Source organism: Bombina bombina, chromosome 3 (assembly GCF_027579735.1).
Source record: "Bombina bombina isolate aBomBom1 chromosome 3, aBomBom1.pri, whole genome shotgun sequence".
Classification (NCBI taxonomy): domain Eukaryota; kingdom Metazoa; phylum Chordata; class Amphibia; order Anura; family Bombinatoridae; genus Bombina; species Bombina bombina.
The window spans coordinates 525,327,155-525,350,828 of NC_069501.1; the positions used below are offsets into that span (position 1 = coordinate 525,327,155).

Genomic DNA, 23,674 nt, shown 5'->3' on the forward strand with positions numbered 1-23,674 from the left:
TCAGAGCTGACAGCTGGGATTGCAGCATGAAGGAAAAGGTTGGACGTAGCTACTACGTTAACATAGTGCACTGGGCAAAGTCCCATTAGCAGAAAGGGTTAATATTGGTTTTAGATATATCACAAGAATTTCAGAGCAATACATTAGTTTATTCAAACATAGGTAAAACACGCACATTACAGTTTATCATTACATTGAGTTTGTAGCAGATGCTTATCCCAGACTACATAAAAAAGCAAGTTTTAGTGATCATATCTAAGCAGAAATGGTTTGATTATGTTTAAAAATTATGAAAGACAGTAAAAGCTCAAAATATTATTGAGTTGAAACTTCAGATCTCTAAGTTTGAATGAAATCTTATTTTTCGTCTCTGATAAGAGATATATAGTGTAGAAAAATAAATAATTTCTAAATCTTAAGAATAAGATGCTTATTATAAGTGTATAATCATGTGACTGATTCCTTCATATCTCTTCATAGCAATCCTTAGGAGACTTCTCAGTAGAGTTTATTGAAGACAAACATCAGTAGGCAGCTGATCATCATGGTGGCAGAAAAAGCTAGAGAAATTACAAAATAGTATTATAGCTTAATATAACTGACAGTAAGGTAATGAGGTTACATACATGTATACACCCACAGTGATTGTATCATAATGAGAAGATAGTTTAATTGTAGATATAAACCTAGTAAAAGTATCATAGTGAGAAGAGTATATCCGTATATACACACAGTGAATATTTTATACTAAGGAGGGTATATCAGTGTTTAAATACACAGTGACTGTATCATAATTAGATATAAACCACTGTGATATTCAGAAAATAGGATATCATGCGGTACTTGATTGAATATGATTAATATTTATCTGCACATAGTTAAGTAACAATATATTTAAAAATGTTTAGAGAATATTCATACCTGCATGGGTTCCTGAGCTGCCTGAATTGACCTGACCTGAAAAAAAGACATAACCATTTGATTAATATTGACAATCTTTCAGATAAAATATCTAATCATAGGAAAGGTTTTTCATAAAAGAGAGAGGAAATGAGTATAACAAAACAGAGGAGAGAGGGAGTGAAGGAGATGAGTGAATATATATGGCGGTTCTATATTAATACATCTAATACAAAAGGCAAAGAAAGAAGCTATTAAAGGGACATGAAACCCAACATTTTTCTTTCATGATTTTAGGTAGAACATACAATTTTAAACAACTTTCCAGTTTACTTCTATTAGCACATTTGATTCTTTCTCTTGTTATCATTAGTTGAAGGAGCAGTAATGCACTACTGGTTTCTAACTGAACACATGGGTGAGCCAATGCAGCCACCAATCAGCAGCTAGAACCTACGTCCTTTACTGTTCCTTAGGGTTCCTAGATAAACCTTTCAGTAATTGATAACAAAAGAAGGAAGCAAATTAAATAATAAAAGTAAATTCGAAACTTGTTTAAAATTGTATGCTCTGTCTAAATCATGAATGTCTAATTATGACTTATTATTTAAGGCATAGACTTACCATCCAAATTCAAAGACAGCGACACTGCACCTAGGCTTGGATCAGAGGCTTTGCCTGCTTTACACTATAAAGAAAGAAAAAATAAACATGATGTAATCTAGAAAAATTCTAAATGAGATATTCTCATTTTTTACTTTAGAATGTGTGTATGAACAATTGAGCTGCACATATTTAGGATGTCATTTATAAATAGTGACTATATATTTCACGCTAGACATATACATTTCTTGCTAGTAGATAAGTACACAGTAAGACAAAAGGAAATAGTTGCAGCTTACAATGATTCATTGATGTTGATTAACTGATTGGTTGATTCAATTTAAAGTCTTGGAAAACATAAAATACTAATAGTGCATATTCTAATTCTTTAGAAAAGCTTATTGATATTTTTTCTACAAAATTCATCATTAAATTCTAATGAAAATGTTGTTCATAAATCATTTAATAACCTAAACCTAAACCTAAACTATAATCAGAATTAAAGATTCACAATACAATAGTTTTATGGTAACTTCTTTTTTTTTTTTTTTTAAATTAAGGGGCAATTAAAATTGTATTAAATAAAAATGACTGTTAGGTTTCACTTACCCCAGTACAGCCCTCAGATTTGTCACACAGTCGTGCATCACAGAAAATGTTTAGAGTGTCAAAATCCTGAAATTTGAATGCACTAAATCTTATCCTGGATTCCAATGCAACTCCATTTTGTTCTACTGCCACATCAAAATCGGCATCAGGTGCTGGACAACTAAGAATAAAAATGCACTTGAATATATAGGTAGCCTCTCTCTTTGTTGTATAGCAATATATTAATTGCAAACAGCCAATAATCTCCAAAACATGCTCCCAAATTCTATTTAATCTGCTTATTTAAAAACAAAATATACTTTGTCTCTCCAGAAACACCACAAGCTATGCTATTGGTTAGAAAGAGTTCATCTGAGTACTATACAATATTGTACCTTGGTTAGAACTGAACTCACGTTTTCTTCAAAGACATTTAAATACAATGGGCTCCATGCACTAAGCAGCGTAAGCTGCTCCAGAGCCCTTGAGGGGCAGGTTCACACATGCAAGCCTGCTTCCCGCAATGTAAGAAGCAGCGGTCATTAGACTGCTGCTTTTTACACTCTACGCCACCTCTAAAGGTGGTGAGGAGAAATCACAGAGTGCTCACTCACTTTGGATGATTGACAGTCCCTTCTCTCACGCGATTGGTCGTGAGAGAGAAGGGGACGGCTTTACACGCTTACTTGAGTGTGTAATGATACACACAAGCAGCAGATTCTGTTTATTCACTGCGCTATGTAGCGAAGACGAGCGGATAACTTCTTGAGTTGAGAAGCTTGTCTGCTTGCCTTTTAATACATGGGGGCCAATAATTAATCACATAACTATTTCAAATAGGTACTGCCTTAAAAATCTAAACCTCGTATGGGATATTAAAGGGACTAAGTTTGAGAAACTCTTGTCTGAGGATTACTAATAAGCATTCAGGTAACACAGCACACCTGGATAACTATGCCTAGTGAAATTAAGCATCATTACACTTTCCTTGCAGCCCATTTCACAAGAGTACAGTAAAATGTAGGTCATATTAATCTGAAATAGTTCATACAAAATTCAGTTTTTCAATTCTCTTAATTGCAAGTTGTTTTCTGACAAATTATCCTGGACAGATTTGGTTACAGTAACTCCTGCTAGAATAATGATAAAGATAAAGGCTGGTTCCCTTTTTATATGGTGTATAGCAAGTAACATTAATGTGGAAAGGAACGTTTTTAAAATGTACAATTCAAATGGTTTAGTATTCATTTTACTTCACTTAGGACTAGTTTCCATTGCTGTTGTAAACTGTGTAAACTGCAGGTAATATGAAATAGCTTCATTAAAGTCTATGGAGATTTTTTATGTTGCCACAAGTTTACACAGTTTACAATAGCAATGAAAACTAGGACTTAAAGGGATACTGAACCCAAATTTTTTCTTTCATGATTCGGATAGAGCATGCAATTTTAAGCAACTTTCTAATTTACTTCTGTTATCAATTTTTCTTCGTTCTCTTGATATCTTTATTTGAAAAAGAAGGCATCTAAGCTAAGGAGCCAGCAAATTTGTGGTTCAGAACCATGGACAGCATTTGTTTATTGGTGCTGTCCAATCAGCAAGGACAACCCAGGTTGTTCACCAAAAATGGGCCGGCATCTAAACTTAAATTCTTGCTTTTCAAATAAACATACCAAGAGAATGAAGAAAATTTGCTAATAGGAGTATATTAGAAAGTTGCTTAAAATTGCATGCTCTATCTGAATCACAAAAGAAAACATTTGGGTACAGTGTCCCTTTAATGTATCTAGAGCAAAAAAGATGCTTCAACCTAATTTTTTAAACATACTTTATAACTATTCTAAATATATTCACCCTTCACTGAATTGCTAAAATTATTTGGAAAGTGAAATTGTATTTAGAGAAAAAATTAGAATAGATAAATGTGACTTAGCTTTAGGTTAAACTAGACCTGTGCATTCAGATCATTCGTTTTGATCCGAATGCTGAAGAAGGCGGCTACTCGCAGCATTCAGCTCTTTTCGGAGCCACATTTATTCTTGTGAAAGTGCAACGCACTAAGATCTGGATTTACATAGGCCTTGGTGTGTTTTACTTTGACAAGAATAAATGCGGCTCCGAAAAGAGCTGAATGCCATGAACAGTCTCCTTCTTACGCATTCATATCATAATGAATTATTCAAATACACAGGCCTAGTATTAAGGATATAAACGTGCTAAAAATGCTATATTATGTTAGAGCACTTTATTATTGCAATGCTTGTATATAACTGGTGGTTAAAATCGGCTCCAGAACAGAAATACCCTATTGGTAGCTAGCAAAACATTTCTGGCCAACCCAATAACAAGAGACTAAGGTGATCCGCCAATCATCAGCTAGCTCTCAGTAGTACATGCTGCTTCTGATGTTATGTATGTATGCTATGCTTCTTTTATGCAACAAAAGATATCAACAGGACAAAGTACATTTTATTATAGTAGTGGATTTAAACGTTTATCTGAATCATGAAAATTGTATTTTGACTTTCATAACCCTTTAAAGGGAAACATTAAAATACACATGAAAATTAATTATTTAATTGAACCAATAAATAATTAACTGTGGCCAGTGTTAATTGTTTTAATGAATGAACCCAAGTACAATCAATAACTACTTATCATTGAATGAATAGAGGATTTAACCAAATTTAAAAAAAAAAAATCTTACCCTCCTTCCACTATTGGAACATTGTTGGGATCATTGTCATTCCGAGCATTGTAAGGAGATGCAAAACATTTCACAACTCTTAGGGTAAAGTTAGCTCCATCTGGACCATTAATAAGGAAGCCCAGGTATACATTTGTTTGCACATTTACACTTTCCCCATTCTGAAATGGATCAGTGTATGATGGACTCTTGAAAGCAGCCAAGGTAAGGGGATATGATCCTTCTCCATAGAGTCCTGGGAGGTTAGTGGTACTGTGAAAATAAAACAGTTTGGTGATGTACAGTATATATATGCAAGTAAGCTTAAGTAGAGATGACTTGTACAAAAGTAATGCTAAACTTTGTCTAAGCACCATTATTTGATTTTACTCAATATAACATTTGAGAGGGAAGAGAATATTAAAATAACTTCTACAACTTTCAGTATATCATTGGCGATATACACAAAAACATTAAAATGTGTATTACTAAATAAGGGCTAGATCCTGCCTGCACTAACTTGTGCGCATATTACAAGTTGAAAGTAAATGCACTTAATCGGGTGTAAACTAAATTAGTGCGTATCAGGTTAGCATGAGTGAAGACCTAGCATAAAGTATAATAGTTAGAAATAAATGTGCACCAAACACATCATAAATACATTAAACTTGTGTTACACTCATATATACACTATCTGATAAAAAAATATTCATATAAATACATTTTTTATAAGCATTAAAAGATATATGAAAAGGTGTTTAAAATATATATACAGTATATGTGTGTGTGTGTTGGAGAATATATATGTATGTGTTTACAATATGTATATACATGTGTATTATATGTGTTTATATGTGTAAATATGTATATAGACACATTGGAACCCTTTCCACTCAATTACCTTCAATCTTGGGAAAGCATTTTTAATCATTTTAATGTTTCAATATATTATGTGTTTTACTGAGTATTGTGCATAATTTATATATTTCTCATAAAATATTTTTAAATATATTAGTTTTAATGAATAATTATAATAAAATTAAATTTAATATTATAGTGATTTATTATAATTTCTAAGAACCTCTATAATAATGATATATTTTTATTAATACTATTTCTCAATATTTTATGAAAATAAATGGTGTGAGGTCTGATCTAAGCATTTGGTTCAAAGTGGATCTACAGGGCCAGGGATCTGATTTGAAGTCTCATGTGGAAATAAGGCAGTGAAGACTAGTGTCTGATCAGATTTGAGTATGTGGCTTACAAAGGGACTACAGAGCTAGGACTCAGATTTGATGTGGGTATGTTGCTAAATGAGATGCTGCAGAGATAGGAATCTGATCTGAGGTCTAATTGTAGACAGGTGTCTGTGGGTCTTACATGTTATTGTGTTAATTTTCATGTGTGTGTAGAAAGTGAGAAAACCTAAGTGGCTGAAGGTTTATGGTGGATATTGCAAGAGGCTGAGATGTAAGGACAATGATAAAAATGTCATGATCTGCAAAGTGGGCTACTGCCTTTGAATACCTGGGCTTATCTTATTTTCCTGGCTCAGTCTTTCTTGTTTTCAATTTGTAATCTGCTGCTAAGTCCTTTTTTGGAGGACAAACAATTTATGTAATAATAATTACATTTGTTATATATAGTTTATCATGATGTAGCTCATGACTTGGAAGCCAAAGACGATTCCTAATTTTCATGTAGAGCTATTAGTTCATGCACAGATATTATTGTAATTTTGCTAGATCAAGGGAAGCAAAGTACACATCTTCGTCTGTTTCTGTTCTTCGCTGCTATGAGCAACCTATCTAGCATAACATTGAGCAGTGGAAAAGAGGTGCAGGGTAGCGCTAATGAAAGCACAGAGCTCAATTTGTATATGGTATATCTATACTAATATGGTGATGTATAAAAAATATATGTCTAAAAGAGATAATAACTATGTGAATCTTTAAAAATTTATTATACAATAATCGTATAATCATATAACAATAGTGCCGGCACTGATTAAAACAGTATAATAAAAGGACATAAACATAAAATACATAAACAATGGGTGTTGATTTCAAGTAATATTGGCAAAAGATAAAAATGGCAAGAGAAAAAGTTAGCTTGCTAAGTATTTTGGCAGCCTAAACTTCAAATGTGTCCGTATTGGATAATTCACAAATGTTCTCATATAGGGCACATTAAATTACCGTCTCTGCTATGTGTGGAGTTGTCCGTTGTTTTTATTAAGTCCCGTGACTTTGTGCAGAGTGATTCTCCTGGTGTAAGTAGAGCAAGTATTAATGTAGAGAGCACGCTGGTAATTGTAATCCTTCAGTGCTTGCTGTGAGTGATCCTGTAGCGTCCTAGGGTAATGGCCACAGTGGCAGATGTAAGGGTAGGTCCTGGGACCGAAGGTATTAGCTGATTTCTGATGCTTTGTTTGACAGCTGTACCAAACGAGTCCTATTACCCTTACAGTATCAGAGTCGGAAGTGTGCTTCAAACCCCAGATGTATTGCGGTAATCATAAGGTGGACACAAGCGGTAGGCAGATCATGGGCCGGTTAATTAAGCATATATCAGCCTCTGTGTATTGTGAGAGGGATATTGCACCGTACCTACTGTAACCACTTGAATCAGAGTAGAAGTTATGTGCAGACGAGCAAATCTACGCGTTTCAGCCCGATAGGCCTTTATCAAGATCTTGATAAAGGCCTATCGGGCTGATTCAAGTGGTTACAGTAGGTACGGTGCAATATCCCTCTCACAATACACAGAGGCTGATATATGCTTAATTAACCGGCCCATGATCTGCCTACCGCTTGTGTCCACCTTATGATTACCGCAATACATCTGGGGTTTGAAGCACACTTCCGACTCTGATACTGTAAGGGTAATAGGACTCGTTTGGTACAGCTGTCAAACAAAGCATCAGAAATCAGCTAATACCTTCGGTCCCAGGACCTACCCTTACATCTGCCACTGTGGCCATTACCCTAGGACGCTACAGGATCACTCACAGCAAGCACTGAAGGATTACAATTACCAGCGTGCTCTCTACATTAATACTTGCTCTACTTACACCAGGAGAATCACTCTGCACAAAGTCACGGGACTTAATAAAAACAACGGACAACTCCACACATAGCAGAGACGGTAATTTAATGTGCCCTATATGAGAACATTTGTGAATTATCCAATACGGACACATTTGAAGTTTAGGCTGCCAAAATACTTAGCAAGCTAACTTTTTCTCTTGCCATTTTTATCTTTTGCCAATATTACTTGAAATCAACACCCATTGTTTATGTATTTTATGTTTATGTCCTTTTATTATACTGTTTTAATCAGTGCCGGCACTATTGTTATATGATTATACGATTATTGTATAATAAATTTTTAAAGATTCACATAGTTATTATCTCTTTTAGACATATATTTTTTATACATCACCATATTAGTATAGATATACCATATACAAATTGAGCTCTGTGCTTTCATTAGCGCTACCCTGCACCTCTTTTCCATGTTTTCTCACATTAGCGTTTTGGAGATTCGCTAATGTTCTGGGTCAGCTACAGAGCCTGAGAGTGTTAGTATCTTTCACATTTACTTTTGCAGTCATAACATTGAGCAGTATAAGCAGAGATGCAAGAGGGCGCTCTGGTTAGTTTGCATGGGTAAATGATATGGCACTATGCTGTACAACCTGGGAAATGTTTTGTAACAAGAATCATTTTTAATTGAATACATGTATTGGGTTTTGCATGCTCACTTCACAAATCTGTAAGGAAAATAGAAAAGTTTAGTGTCCCTTCCATGTATCTAAACCTTGGTTTAACCATTTCTTTTCTAGAGAAGACTATAATCCCTTGTGTAGTGATGTGCTACATGATCCTACAATGACAATTTTTTTTTTTTTTGCCAATGGCTCAAACGTGTATTTGCCACCTAGAAACCAGTTTTAATTAGGTGTTTCCTTTTCCAGAATTCATATTTTACAATAAAATAAAAACAGTATAGATTTATATTCACCTCACGATTGGATTAAGAGTGACATTGAGGCTGCTCTGCATTGTCAGATTGTAAGAACAACTGAAGTTGACTTCAATAGGATTGGCAGCTGCCAGTAATTTTTTCAGAATGTCAATGCGAAGTGTGTTTTGATAAGTCACTTTTGAATCGGCAATCTTTTGAAAGAGGTGAAAATATACAACCATAAATATACAAATATAATAGAACTTTATACATTCTGTAAAATAAAATAAATTAGAGGTATTGACCTGCTGTAACACTCCAATTACTCTGCTGAACTGATGTAAGGCTAACCCAAGAGTTTACATTGGTGGTGGTAGTTGTGAGATGCAAAATGTAAAACTATTTGGCTAATTTCCAGATTAATCTTTGCTCTTGCAACCTTCACCTGTGATTGACTCAGTTGCAATAGACACACATATTTTTTAGATAAGTTCTAAACTATTTTATTTATATCTATGTCAGAATCTTACAGTATGTTTTTTTTCTTTCCACAATTAATTTATGATTTAAATCTTTAATATTATTTTTCAGTATTAAATATATAAAATATTCATATTTTTAAGGTATGGTGTATATGTTAAGGAGACATAACATTAAGTCAATTAACAGCAGCATATGAAAAGTCAAAATCAATTAATGAGCTCAATATAAACATGACACATGATTAAGGGGTAACCCCCTAAAAGTTGTGTTTTTTTTGTTGTTGGTGCCAATAAATCGTTACTTTATACTGGGCTGCTGCCTCTTTGGGACTTCTCAACATAAACATTGCAAGTTATGATTTAAAGTCAATGGGATCCAAGAAAATTGAAAATCCAATAGGGTTGTAAACTTTTATCTTTCTCAGCATTTTAATAGCAATCTTAAGTCTAGAAATAATCACATCAGCAATGTAAATTAAACTTTCATGATTAGTTTTATTGGTATGATTTGTTGAAAAGCATATTTAAAGGGACACTGAACCCACATTTTTTCTTTCGCAATTCAGATAGAGCAGGCAATTTTAAGCAACTTTCTAATTGACCCCTAATATCAATTTTTCTTCATTCTCTTGCTATCTTTATTTGAAATGCAAGAATGTAAGTTTAGATGCCGGACCATTTTTGGTGAACAACCTGGGTTGTCCTTGCTGATTGGTGGATTAATTCATCCACCAATAAAAAAGTGCTGTCCAGAGTTCTGAACCAAACAAAACACGTAGATGCCTTTTTATTTAAATAAAGATAGCAAGAGAACAAAGAAAAAATGATAATAGGAGTAAATTAGAAAGTTGCTTAAAATTGTCTGCTCTATCTGAATCAAAAAAGAAAATTTTTTGGGTTCAGTGTCCCTTTAAGTAGGCTCAGAAGCTGCAAAGCACTACTGACGAGCTAGCTACTGATTGGTGACTGCACATAACTAAATAAAATGGGTTGTTTGTTATAGAAAACTATATCTAGAGGGACCATTTTTACTAAAAAAGTAAATGTTTATCCAAATGCTTTTCTGAAATTATTTAAATGTCCAATACTTTAGAAAGTACAACATATATATTTTTAGATTGAATCATAAAACATTTGCATTTTATAATCTACTTTAGTTAAAGGGACATGAATTTCATGACTCACATAGAGCATATTATTTTAAACAACCCAGTTTACTTCTATTAACTTATTTGATTTGTTTTCTTGGTATCCTTTATTGAAAAACATAGCTAGATAGGCTCAGGAGCTGGGTGCTTGCTGCTGATTGGTTGTTTAACATAGATACCTCTTATCATCAGCTTACTAATGTGTTTAGCTAGTTCCCAGTAGATTATTGCCACCCCTTCAATAAGAATAACAAGAGAGTGAAACAAACGATAATATAAATCAAATGGAAAGTTGTTTAAAATTGTATGCTCTATCTGAATCATGAAAGAAAAATTGGTGTTTCATGCCCCTTTAATATAATGAAACAAATGTCTGGTTCCATTATATATGTTGCTTAAAGGGGCATACAACCAACATTTTTCTGCTATGATTTAGCTAGAACATACAATTTTAAACAACTTTCCAATTTAATTCTATTATCTAATTTTCTTAATTTCTTGTTATCCTTTGTTGAAAAGCAGGAAGGTAAGCTCAAGAGTGTGCACGTGTCTGCAGTACTATATAGCAGCAGTTTTGCAACAATGTTATACATTAGCAAGAGCACTAGATGGCAGCACTATTTCACGCTACCTATCTAGATATCTCTTCAACAAAGAACAACAAATGTAGAAAGCAAAATTGTATCCTCTATTTGAATTATGAAAGACATTTTTTAGGTTTCATGTCCCTTTAAAGTGTTGTGTATTTGCGTTATATTTACAATTTTCATGATGGCTGTTACAGAAAAGTACTATATTATTATTATTGTTATTATCTTTGCTTTTATTATATTTTAGAAACTGACAACAAACCCCAAACACTTTGAACAGTAAGAGGTATGACATTAGTTTTCAGGTTATAGATTAGATATAAACTACACAGTAGCAGGAGATCGTATGTAGCAAATAATGACATTACCTCTTAGCTAATTATAAAATCTTACCGTTACTCTGTTTCCGCACTGTCCAACCTGAGCTTTAACTTGAAGAGCCTGTACGCGCACATTATTAGCATCAACTTCAGTATAGGTAGAACTGCAGTTGTCACTAGCATGATCTTTCAGCTGAATTGTTGTCTCATTATATCCAAGGTAGTTCAGAAGACATATACTAAATTTTGGTGTAATTGTACCTTTTCCATCACATGTCACAGATGGCTGCAAATTTGAAATAGCTGAAAATAAAGGAAAATATAACATATCACTAAAGCATAAACAAACACATTTAAATTACATGGACATTCAAAACATATTTATAAATCAGGATTTAATCTGGACAGTAATAGGACAAGAAGTGTCATTATATTCATGAACTATTCTAACTTCCTTTACATATTTAAAGGAATATAAATATTATTAACCATTGAGTGTACTTTTCACTGTAAAATATTTAACTTCTTTCTGAGGATCTGATGATCAAACACACCCTCATTGAGAGAAATCTTGCAAAACCTTTGGTGGCTTTTTAGAGCTTTATATTGCCACTACTCCTTGCTAATTCTTCTTGACCTGTCCTCTGCCTTTGACATAGTTGACCATCCTCTCCTCCTAAAAATACTACATTCATTTGGCATCCGAGACACAGCCCTCACCTGGTTTGTCTCATATCTCTCAAAACACTTGTTTTCAGTTTCCTTTAACAACACATCTTGTGATCCTATGACTCTCACTCAGTTGGATTACCGCAAGGCTTGCGTCCCTTGCTTTTCTCTCTCTATACATCCTCCCTTGGGAAACGTTTAGCCTCCTTTGGATTCCAGTACCACTTATATGATGATGATACCCAAATCTATCTTTCCTCTCCTGATATCTCTCCCTCTTTACTCAACCAGATTTCCAAATGCCTCTCTGCAATTTTCTCTTGGATGTCTTCACACTACCTCTAACTCAATCTGTCCAAAACTGAGCTGCTTTTTATTCCCCCCTCTTCGAGACATCCAACACCTGACATTTATTTGATGGTTGGAGACTCTATTCTCAACACCTCACCCCAGGTTCACTGTATTGGGGTTATACTAGGCTCAGAGCTCACATTCAACCCACATATACAAGCGCTTACCAAATCCTGCCGTTCACACCTACGCAACATTTCCAGAATTTGTCCCTTCCCTACTCAAAAAACTAAAAAATACTTATTCATTCCCTCATTTTGTCACGCATTGATCATTGCAATATACTTCTAAATGGCCTTCCAAAACACCCCCTCTCCTCCCTCCAATCTATTATGAATGCTTCTGCTAGACTCATCCACCTAAGTGGCTGATCTACATCAGCTGCTCCGCTCTGCCAGTCTCTACACTGCCTCCCCATACACTCCAGAATACAATTTAAAGTATTAAACCTAACTTACAAAGCACTCAACAGTCTAACTCTCAACTATATTTCCTCTCCCATCGTGAAATATTCCCCATTCCGTCCTCATCGATCAACCTCTGACCTACCTCTCTACCCTCCTGTTATCTCTACGTCCCACTCTCGTCTCCAAGACTTTGCACGTGCTGAACCTGTCCTCTGAAACTCTCTACCCCGCTCCATAAGACTGTCTCCAACCTTGTATAGCTTCAGACGCTCCTTGAAAACCCACCTATTCAGAGAGGCTTACCATCTCTCCTCCATCCCTCATCCTAACCAAACTAATACATGAACTGCCTGACTCACTGCTGCAACTACAACTGATGTGACAAGCTACCCCAACCTTATGTCTCTGCACCCTAAACCTGTAGACTGTGAACTCTCCGGAGCAGGGCCCTCTTCCTTCTGTACTAGATTTATTTAGTGTTGTTATGTTTTGCATTTTATCACAAATCCTTGTCATTGTATACCCCTATCACTGTACCCAGCGCTATGCAATTTGGCGGCGCTATACAAATAATTGATAATAATAATTATTGCACATTTTAAAATAATATTAAATGGTTATATTGTAATAGTAACAAATGCCTGTCAGCTTAAGTCCTTGCCATTAAGAGAGGGCTGCAGTACATTGTCATGACTAAGGGATAAAGCAGATACTCAGCTAGTACAAAAAAGAGCTCACTCAAATAATAGAGCAGCCCCTAACTCTCCAAAGCAACTGGCTCATGAGGAGCTGCAGTGTTGTATATGTCTAAGGCAGCATTAAAACTAAATATAGCACTGAACATTTAAAGCTTTCAGATCAAACAAAATTCAGTAACTCCCTTGTATACTGGGAATAAACAATCAAATACTTATTGGCAGATTGCATCAGGCATGGGAAGCAAGTAAAGAGAGACACAGAATTTACACTTCACCCTATCTGTAATACAGTTGTCCATTATAATAAGCATTTGAGAGCGGCAAAAGTATATATATAATATCATTTTAGAAAACAGATAACAGAAAATTCAAAAACAACTATCATGTTTAGCTCTTTAATAGTATTTTTGTTTAATAATTCTACAGAAAGTTGTAAGAAATATCACCAAAATTAGTACAAGCTTATGTTTTCAGAATAAGACCATTCGGGTCATTTTAATTCTCTAAATTGTATTTATTTATGGAAGTATAACATGTTGTAATTTTATATGCAGCAAAGTACACATTTAAGATGAGAAAAGAAGTATGCTCATCTAAGTATTTGGATTCATACATATCTGGCAAGTGCCTCATATATACTCAGAGAAGTTATAGACATGCTCATCAGATTCTAACAGTATTTTAACACACAGCCATATACTATAATCTGTTATGTTTTAGTAAAGTAAATATTACATGAATTTGAGTGTGTCCTGTTTGTGCTTATTGGTATCTGTGTGTGTATAAGATGGTGTGTGTTCTTATATTTAAATCACTAACACTACATGAGCTGTCTTTACAGAATGTGGGTAGAATAAATGAAGCTAGCAGATACTTACTCTTGCCCTTATAGTAGGTACTATTACATATACAAGATGAAACACCAGCATTAGTGACACAAGCCTCATCATTCAAACAAGATGGAGTGCAGGTGAGTGCTTCTGTAAAAGACAAAGCATAATTAGAGAAAACACTATAGACACAGTAATCCAGCTCAAAACCATCAGCATAGATATGACACCTAATAAAAAATATATATATTTCATACTGTCCCCAAGAGTGATGAACAACTTTCTAACACATGGTGGCACAAGATGAATATTTTAATGGTAAAAGTAAAGTCAAAACTAAACTTAAAATGGATTAAATAGAGAAGGATATTTTAAATAACTTTTCAATTTACTTCTATAATTATTTTTAATTCTTTTGGTATCCTTTGTTATTGGGACGGTGTACTGTCATTTTTTTGTCCCCTATAATGTGTTACCAATGATCTATTTTACCTGCTGCAGTGTAATACATTGTTTACAAATAGCCCAAATTACTTTTATTTTACCATTTGACAAAGATGATTTTGCCAGGTGTATCCCTGCTTATACTGAGAATTTCAGTAACAATACTGTGATTGAAAAACTGTGTAAACAAGACGATTTAAATTAAAACATGGGGGGTTGCAGAGAGGCACTAAAATATTAATTTTACATAAAATCTTTGGGATTTTTTTTTAAACTTCCATTGTAATATAAACCTGCATAGTGAGTAAGGAAAAATCAGTTTTTCTAAAATTCTTTGAAGGGTCTCGCCTTACGGAGGATGCTTTTTAGATCATGTCTCCAGAACAGAGAGCTTTAGATCATTGGACACTAAGGGCTTGATGATCAAAACCTTGCCAGCATGGAAATAAACCTCACAAACTTTTTGGGGGCTTTTTTTGATCTTTATATTGCAATGTAAGTTTTTCTCCTTCACATCCTCAACTCTGCATAGCAAAATAAACAGTTTTAAAGTTAAAGTTGCATTTATTAAAAAAATTCAGAGCCCTCGTAGTACTGACGAGACTGCTTAGATCATCTCACCAGAGTGGAGAGCATTAGATCATTGTGCCCTAGGTATTGGTCTTTTAAGAAACATTGATGAATAAGATAAGAAGGACTTTGAGTAAACTAGTCAGTTAATGAGGACTGCTCTCCTTACAAGCCCAGTCCATTTTAGCAGGTTGTGGTTTCAATGAACATAAACTACAATTTCCTATACAAAATAAACCTAATGGAGCAATTTTCCATATTTTAAACTCAGGAGCTAGTGGAAACACATTAAACCAATATTATAGTACAGTGTGCCTTTAAAGAATAATCCTAGGTGAACTAAGGAGCCTGCATGTTTCAATAGCTTTTGCAGTGTTTGCAACAATGTTTATAGCTATGTTGTTGATAGTTGCAAACACTGCTGTTATAGAATGCTAAAGAACCACGCACACTCCTAAGCTCCTATCAGCCCACCTAGGTTTACTCTTCAACAAAGGATACTAAGAGAATAAAACATAACTTTATGAAGTCAAACCAGGTTTAGAAAACAATTACTGTACATTATGAATATGAATCCTTCAAGCTTTTTGTCATTTAGCAGCATTAGATACAGTTTTTTTTAAACCTGCTACATTTGGTTCATTTGTGCAATAGATGTGACATTTAGAAAACATTATTATAATTATGAGGTTGCATCCCTGTAGAAATAAACTATATGTAACAGTATAACAAACAAGCAAACGCATTTAAAATTCACCCTCACCTGCATGGTGCAGCAGAGCAGCGAGTACAAAAGCAGATAGAATTTGCATTGCTGGTAGCCTGGTCCTGGCCATTTTTTTTTGGTGTTGTGTTTGAAGATGAATGAGTATGTTCTCCAAATGCTGCTTTTATAAAGAACAACACTATGTCAACTATAGCTGAGGGGTAAAAGGGTGGAAAATGACGAATTGACTGGAGGGTTAATAAATATATGAAAAAATATAACCAAGACTCTCCCTGCCTATTTCTGGCTCAGTGTTTTAACCTCAAATGACAAAAATTTGAAGAATGGTTGTCATACGCATTAGTATGATTCAAGTGCATTCACAAAGTAATTTTTTTGTGACGACTTTACCCTCTAGGTGATGTTACTAAACAATAATACAATATTTTGATGACTCCTGCACGGTTTCTTCATATACGAACATTTATTAACTGATGCAAATAAAACCAGATCACACTGCTTTTAACTTTTTCAAAAAATAGCTCTCAAGTTAGAAATATTCTATGGTAATAGTTGGATGTGTTCATTTACTTGTCCTACTTTTACATTGCTGGTGTTCATTTTTTATACCTGTCTCTTAAAATGACAAGCAATAAAAGTTCAAATGTTCTGATCACCAAGTGAAAGCTCTAAGTGTGTTACTAAATTGAAAAATAAATCTATAAAAAATATATTTACAAAGTAGGTAAGACTTTTCAAACAGTCTTAGTGGCAAGGCATGAGTCTATTAAGATCATGATAAATATCCCATGTGAATTTATAGCAACATATAAGCATTGCCACCGACTCCAATAGTGATACTTCACAATGGGTCACTCACAAGATAGAGTCTATTCATTACCCCCGCAACCTGGATTCCCCCTAACAAACCGCCTCTCACTGGGCTATTTGTATATTCAGTCACCATTCACAGGGCTCCAAACAGAGAGGATGAGCACTGCCTATAATCCCTTTCGATTCTGGCCTCTCTGGCACACTCCGGGGCTCAGCCACCTGATCATCAAGCACCTCACTGGCTAATCCAGCCCCAAACATCAGCTACAATTAAACGAAGGATCATAGCGAGCTTCTAAAATCTACCTTTTATTAAAGGGACACTCAATCAAAATTAAACTTTCATTATTCAGATAGAGCATGCCATTTTAAACATCTTTCCAATTTACTTCCATTAACTAAATGTGCACAGTCTTTTTATATTTAAACTTTGAGTCACCAGCTCCTAGTGAGCATGTGCAAGTGTATGCATTTGAGAATGGCTGATGGCTGTCACATGGTACGTGTATGCATTTGTGATTGGCTGATGGCTGTCACATGGTACAGGGGGAGTGGAAAAAACATAACTTTTAAAATTGTCAGAAAAAAAACCTACTGCTCATTTGAAGTTCAGACTAAGTGCTATTGCATTGTCTTGTTATCTTGCATTCGTTGATTATGCAAATCTACTGTGTTGACTGGTCCTTTAACAACATAAATAAAAATGCAAAAAAAAAACATGACAAAGGAAATCTAACACTTTTTGGCCATCATTGCCTTATTCATAGACACAAACCACCTGCGGTATGCTCAAAGTTAAATATCTTTCAAACAAAGCCTATTGGCTTATAGAGTCTATCATGGTTATGCCCTGCTAGGTCACATGATGCAAACTAAAATGTACATAAAAGGTATTGATGAAAATCTGCTTAGCAACGGTAAACATACTGGCTATTAGTGATGTCGCGAACCTAAAATTTTCGGTTCGCGAACCACGGACTCGAACTTCCGGTATTGTTCGCGAACGCGTGAACCGCGCGAACCGCCATTGAATTCAATAGGCAGGCGAACTTTAAAACCTACAAGGACTCTTTCTGGCCACAATAGTGATGGAAAAGTTGTTTCAAGGGTCCTAACACCTGGACTGTTGCATGCTGGAGGGGGATCCCTGGCAAAACTCCCATGGAAAATTACACAGTTGATGCAGAGTCTGCTTTTAAGCCATAATGGGTCTAAATCAACTAACATTCCCAAAGTGGCTGTCTCAAAACATCCCGGACAGAAGATAGATTGATAGTGATAGATAGGATAGATATATATACATAGATTGATAGTTAGATAGAATCGATAGAAGAGAAATAGATATATTTGTTAGATATATAATTACCCTAATAAATTCTAATAATCAAACATGCGTTCTTGGACCCAACTAGCTTGTGTCAATTAGTACTTTTCTTAGCACTTTAATCCCTGTTCCCCCCCCCCCCCTATCGTGGGAGTTCTATATGGCCTGCCAGATTACCCTGAAAAATTATAATAATAAGACATGTGGTCTGCTACCTATTTTAACGAGGTTGTGTTTTAAGTACTACCATTCTTAGCACTTTAATCTCTGTAACTCCCCCTATTTGGTGAGGTCTATATGGCCTGGATGATTACCCATACAAAATATAATAATAAGACATCTGCTCTTGGTCTGCGACCCATGGTAACTATGTTGTGTTAATTAGTAATGTCCTTCGCATTTTAATAGCTGTTACTCATACTCACCCTATCGGTGGAGGTCTATATGGCCTGCATGATTACCCTTACAAAATATAACAACCAAACATATGTTCTGGGACCCATGGTAAGTAGGTTGTGTTATGTAGTACTGTTCTTTGCATTTTCATACCTGTTACAACACCAAATGGTGGCAGGTCTATCTGTCCTTCATGATTAGCTGCACCCAAACCCAAAAAAAAGCAGAGTGGTCTTAGACTAACACCCATGGCTAACTCTGTTGTTTCAATTAGTACTATTCTTAGCACTTTCATCCCTGTTATGGGCGGTCTACATGGCCATCATGATTAGCCGAACAAAATACTACAATCCAACCTTTGCTCAGTCTTCATAGGCCCTTCATTGTCTGTATTTTGATAGTACAGTTCTTATTATTTTTATAGCTGATACAACACCGAATGTTGTCAGCTCTATATGGCCTGCAGGATTAGCTGCACCCAATACAAAAATAAATCCAAGCGGTCTTGGATTAACACCCATGGCTAACGCTGTTGTTTCAAGTAGTACTATTCTTAGCACTTTCATCTCATCATCCCTGTTACTTCCAGGACTCTCGGTGGTGGTCATCATGATTAGCCTAACCAAATACTACAATCCAACCTTGGCTCAGTCTTCCTAAGGCCCTTCATTGGCTGTATTTTGGTAGTACTGTTCTTATTAGTTTAATAGCTGATACGACACCGAATGTTGTCAGCTCTATATGGCCTGCATGAATAGCCGCACCCAAAGCCAAAAAAAAAGCCAAGCGGTTTTGCACTAACACCCATGGCTAACTCTGTTGTTTCAAGTTCTACTATTCTTAGCTCTTTCATCTCATCATCCCTGTTACTTCCAGGACTCTCGGTGGTGGTGGTCTACATGGCCATCATGATTAGCCTAACCAAATACTACAATCCAACCTTGGCCCAGTCTTCCTAAGGCCCTTCATTGGCTGTATTTTGGTAGTACTGTTCTTATTAGTTTAATAGCTGATACGACACCGAATGTTGTCAGCTCTATATGGCCTGCATGAATAGCCGCACCCAAAGCCAAAAAAAAGCCAAGCGGTTTTGCACTAACACCCATGGCTAACTCTGTTGTTTCAAGTTCTACTATTCTTAGCTCTTTCATCTCATCATCCCTGTTACTTCCAGGACTCTCGGTGGTGGTGGTCTACATGGCCATCATGATTAGCCTAACCAAATACTACAATCCAACCTTGGCCCAGTCTTCCTAAGGCCCTTCATTGGCTGTATTTTGGTAGTACTGTTCTTATTAGTTTAATAGCTGATACGACACCGAATGTTGTCAGCTCTATATGGCCTGCATGAATAGCCGCACCCAAAGCCAAAAAAAAGCCAAGCGGTTTTGCACTAACACCCATGGCTAACTTTGTTGTTTCAAGTTCTACTATTCTTAGCTCTTTCATCTCATCATCCCTGTTACTTCCAGGACTCTTGGTGGTGGTGGTCTACATGGCCATCATGATTAGCCTAACCAAATACTACAATCCAACCTTGGCCCAGTCTTCCTAAGGCCCTTCATTGGCTGTATTTTGGTAGTACTGTTCTTATTAGTTTAATAGCTGATACGACACCGAATGTTGTCAGCTCTATATGGCCTGCATGAATAGCCGCACCCAAAGCCAAAAAAAAGCCAAGCGGTTTTGCACTAACACCCATGGCTAACTCTGTTGTTTCAAGTTCTACTATTCTTAGCTCTTTCATCTCATCTACCCTGTTACTTCCAGGACTCTCGGTGGTGGTGGTCTACATGGCCATCATGATTAGCCTAACCAAATACTACAATCCAACCTTGGCCCAGTCTTCCTAAGGCCCTTCATTGGCTGTATTTTGGTAGTACTGTCATCCTTTTGAATAAAAGATTACAGTAAAGGCATTGATTTTAGAAAGCCACAGATCATTATTTGCAACCGTGAATTTAGAAAAAAAAATTGATTACACAGCCGTGACACTTATTTATGCTCAGGCCTTTTTAATACGAGGGTCCCGGAGCCTCAACCGAAACAACAGCATGAAAGAGGAGATATGTCATCCTTTTGAATAAAAGATTACAGTAAAGGCATTGATTTTAGAAACCCACAGATCATTATTTGCAACCGTGAATTTAGAAAAAAAAATTGATTACACACCCGTCACACTTATTTATGCTCAGGCCTTTTTAATACGAGGGTCCAGGAGCCTCAACCGAAACAACAGCATGAAAGAGGAGATATGTCATACTTTTGAATAAAAGATTACAGGAAAGGCATTGATTTTAGAAAGCCACAGATCATTATTTGCAACCATGAAATTACACAAAAACATTGATTAGACAGCCGTGACACTTATTTATGCTCAGGCCTTTTTAATACGAGGGTCCCGGAGGCTCAACTGAAACAACAGCATGAAAGAGGAGATATGTCATCCTTTTGAATAAAAGATTACAGTAAAGGCATTGATTTTAGAAACCCACAGATCATTATTTGCAACCGTGAATTTAGAAAAAAAAATTGATTACACACCCGTCACACTTATTTATGCTCAGGCCTTTTTAATACGAGGGTCCCGGAGCCTCAACCGAAACAACAGCATGAAAGAGGAGATATGTCATCCTTTTGAATAAAAGATTACAGGAAAGGCATTGATTTTAGAAACCCACAGATCATTATTTGCGACCATGAATTTAGAAAAAAAAATTGATTACACAGCCGTCACACTTATTTATGCTCAGGCCTTTTTAATACGAGGGTCCCGGAGGCTCAACCGAAACAACAGCATGAAAGAGGAGATATGTCATACTTTTGAATAAAAGATTACAGGAAAGGCATTGATTTTAGAAACCCACAGATCATTATTTGCAACCGTGAATTTAGAAAAAAAAATTGATTACACACCCGTCACACTTATTTATGCTCAGGCCTTTTTAATACGAGGGTCCCGGAGCCTCAACCGAGACAACAGCATGAAAGAGGAGATATGTCATACTTTTGAATAAAAGATTACAGGAAAGGCATTGATTTTAGAAAGCCACAGATCATTATTTGCAACCATGAAATTACACAAAAACATTGATTAGACAGCCGTGACACTTATTTATGCTCAGGCCTTTTTAATACGAGGGTCCCGGAGCCACAACCGAAACAACATGAAAGAGGAGATATGTCATCCTTTTGAATAAAAGATTACAGGAAAGGCATTGATTTTAGAAACCCACAGATCATTATTTGCAACCGTGAATTTAGAAAAAAAAATTGATTACACAGCCGTCACACTTATTTATGCTCAGGCCTTTTTAATACGAGGGTCCAGGAGGCTCAACCGAAACAACAGCATGAAAGAGGAGATATGTCATACTTTTGAATAAAAGATTACAGGAAAGGCATTGATTTTAGAAAGCCACAGATCATTATTTGCAACCATGAAATTACACAAAAACATTGATTAGACAGCCGTGACACTTATTTATGCTCAGGCCTTTTTAATACGAGGGTCCCGGAGCCTCAACCGAAACAACAGCATGAAAGAGGAGATAGGTCATACTTTTGAATAAAAGATTACAGGAAAGGCATTGATTTTAGAAAGCCACAGATCATTATTTGCAACTGTGAAATTAGAAAAAAAAATTGATTACACACCCGTGACACTTATTTATGCTCAGGCCTTTTTAATACGATGGTCCCGGAGCCTCAACCGAAACAACAGCATGAAAGAGGAGATATGTCATACTTTTGAATAAAAGATTACAGGAAAGGCATTGATTTTAGAAACCCACAGATAATTTATATGACCCGTGTAATAGAAAAAAACATTCATTAGACACCGGTTACACTTATTTATCCTCAGGCCTTGTTAATACGAGGGTCCCGGAGCCGCAACTGAAACAACAGCATGAAAGAGGACATATGTCAATCTTTTTGAATTATAGATTACAGGAAAGGCATTGATTTTAGAAACACTGAGATAATTACTTGCAACCGGAAATCAAAAAAAAAATTGAACAGACACCCAGGACACTTTATTATCCATAGGCCTTTTCAGCAGAGGCTCCAGGACCCTCAACAAAAACAAGAGCAGGGAGCTGGGCATAGGAGTACAATGGAGTGTGACAATAATAATCTGAAGGTGAAGATTGCATAGTTGTGGCATTTTAATTTTGTTATCGTGGGAACTTAGTACTTGCAATGACCTTGCTCTGGTGAATCCATATCGCAAATGTGTTATTTAAGGCACTGTTTGTCTATTTTTTTGAATATCAGCATTTGTTAAATGAAGCTCAACTTAGGCTGGTGAGAAACAACCTTTCTTCTGGCTGTTTGCAAATGTTGTGGCTCTGGACAAACATGTGAATAAGGGGCCATCAGCCATATTCTGCACGCAACCCCTTTGATGATTGACGATAAACATGTGTCACCTGCAAGCAGAGCTCGTTACTTCTGTCTAAATCATCTTCCTGGTATGGACAGGCCACTGTTTCCCACAGCAAGTACGAATTTTGAAATACAAGATTGTCTTGAGTATGGTAGGAAACCAAAGTTTATTTAATTCTGTACTATCTATCACCACAAAAAATGAACTTCTTGAAGCAACAAAAATGCCAGCAATTTCATGTGCTTATGGATGACAAGGACGTCATGTCCTTTGGTGCACAGAGATGGAGACGATTTTTGCCCTCCCTGTACACTACCCAGATGTCTCAAACATCACCAGAAACACAATACAGCCACTCTTGTGAAGTTCCTGGTGTTCCGGTAGCCATCTCTTTGCGCTCCTAAAGGAATACTTTATCAGTGTTTTTGTATACATCCGACAACAGCTTCGGAGACTGTGGTGACGCACATGTTATTTACTGTTGTTCCAGCTGTGGCAATATCAATTGGCATGAAAAAGTTAAGATTTGTGGGTTGTGGAGCCTATAGCTGTTAAGGTAGGATGTGTGTTTGAGGAGCTCCAGGTCTTACAAGTTACTTTGGAGTTAGTTTTCAACCTTAATTTAATTTTCTTTTTGGGATTCATAGTCACACTTTCTGGGGCTATCCAAGAGGAGCCTGGTAAAAGCAGTAGTAGTCACCCCTTATATCAACGGGTACGGAGACCTGTTTTTTGCGTTTCCAATATTGCGCCATACCCCAAACTA

The 23,674-nt window shown here is 35.9% G+C and overlaps 1 protein-coding gene across 1 annotated transcript; it reads right to left on the reverse strand.

Annotated features, from left to right (window-relative positions):
* Positions 1 to 128: 128 nt before the first annotated feature.
* On the reverse strand, positions 129 to 16,175 carry LOC128653571 (pancreatic secretory granule membrane major glycoprotein GP2-like). The gene is made up of 9 exons (XM_053706952.1): positions 16,022 to 16,175; positions 14,293 to 14,394; positions 11,363 to 11,592; positions 8,807 to 8,961; positions 4,799 to 5,050; positions 2,113 to 2,272; positions 1,525 to 1,588; positions 922 to 957; positions 129 to 560 (listed from the first exon to the last, which is right to left on the reverse strand). The coding sequence occupies exons 1-9, from the start codon at positions 16,092 to 16,094 to the stop codon at positions 499 to 501; spliced, it is 1,134 nt and encodes a 377-aa protein (XP_053562927.1). The 5' UTR covers positions 16,095 to 16,175; the 3' UTR covers positions 129 to 498.
* Positions 16,176 to 23,674: the final 7,499 nt, after the last annotated feature.

Bases quoted from the DNA above. Each gene is read 5' to 3' on its own strand.
- LOC128653571 (XM_053706952.1), bottom strand. From the start codon at position 16,094: ATGGCCAGGACCAGGCTACCAGCAATGCAAATTCTATCTGCTTTTGTA. The intron at 2,273-4,798 runs GTAAGATTTTTT...TTTTATTCTTAG, and splicing joins GTTCCAATAGTGGAAGGAGG to TTGTCCAGCACCTGATGCCG. The intron at 1,589-2,112 runs GTAAGTGAAACC...CTTTCTTTATAG, and splicing joins AATCTGAGGGCTGTACTGGG to TGTAAAGCAGGCAAAGCCTC.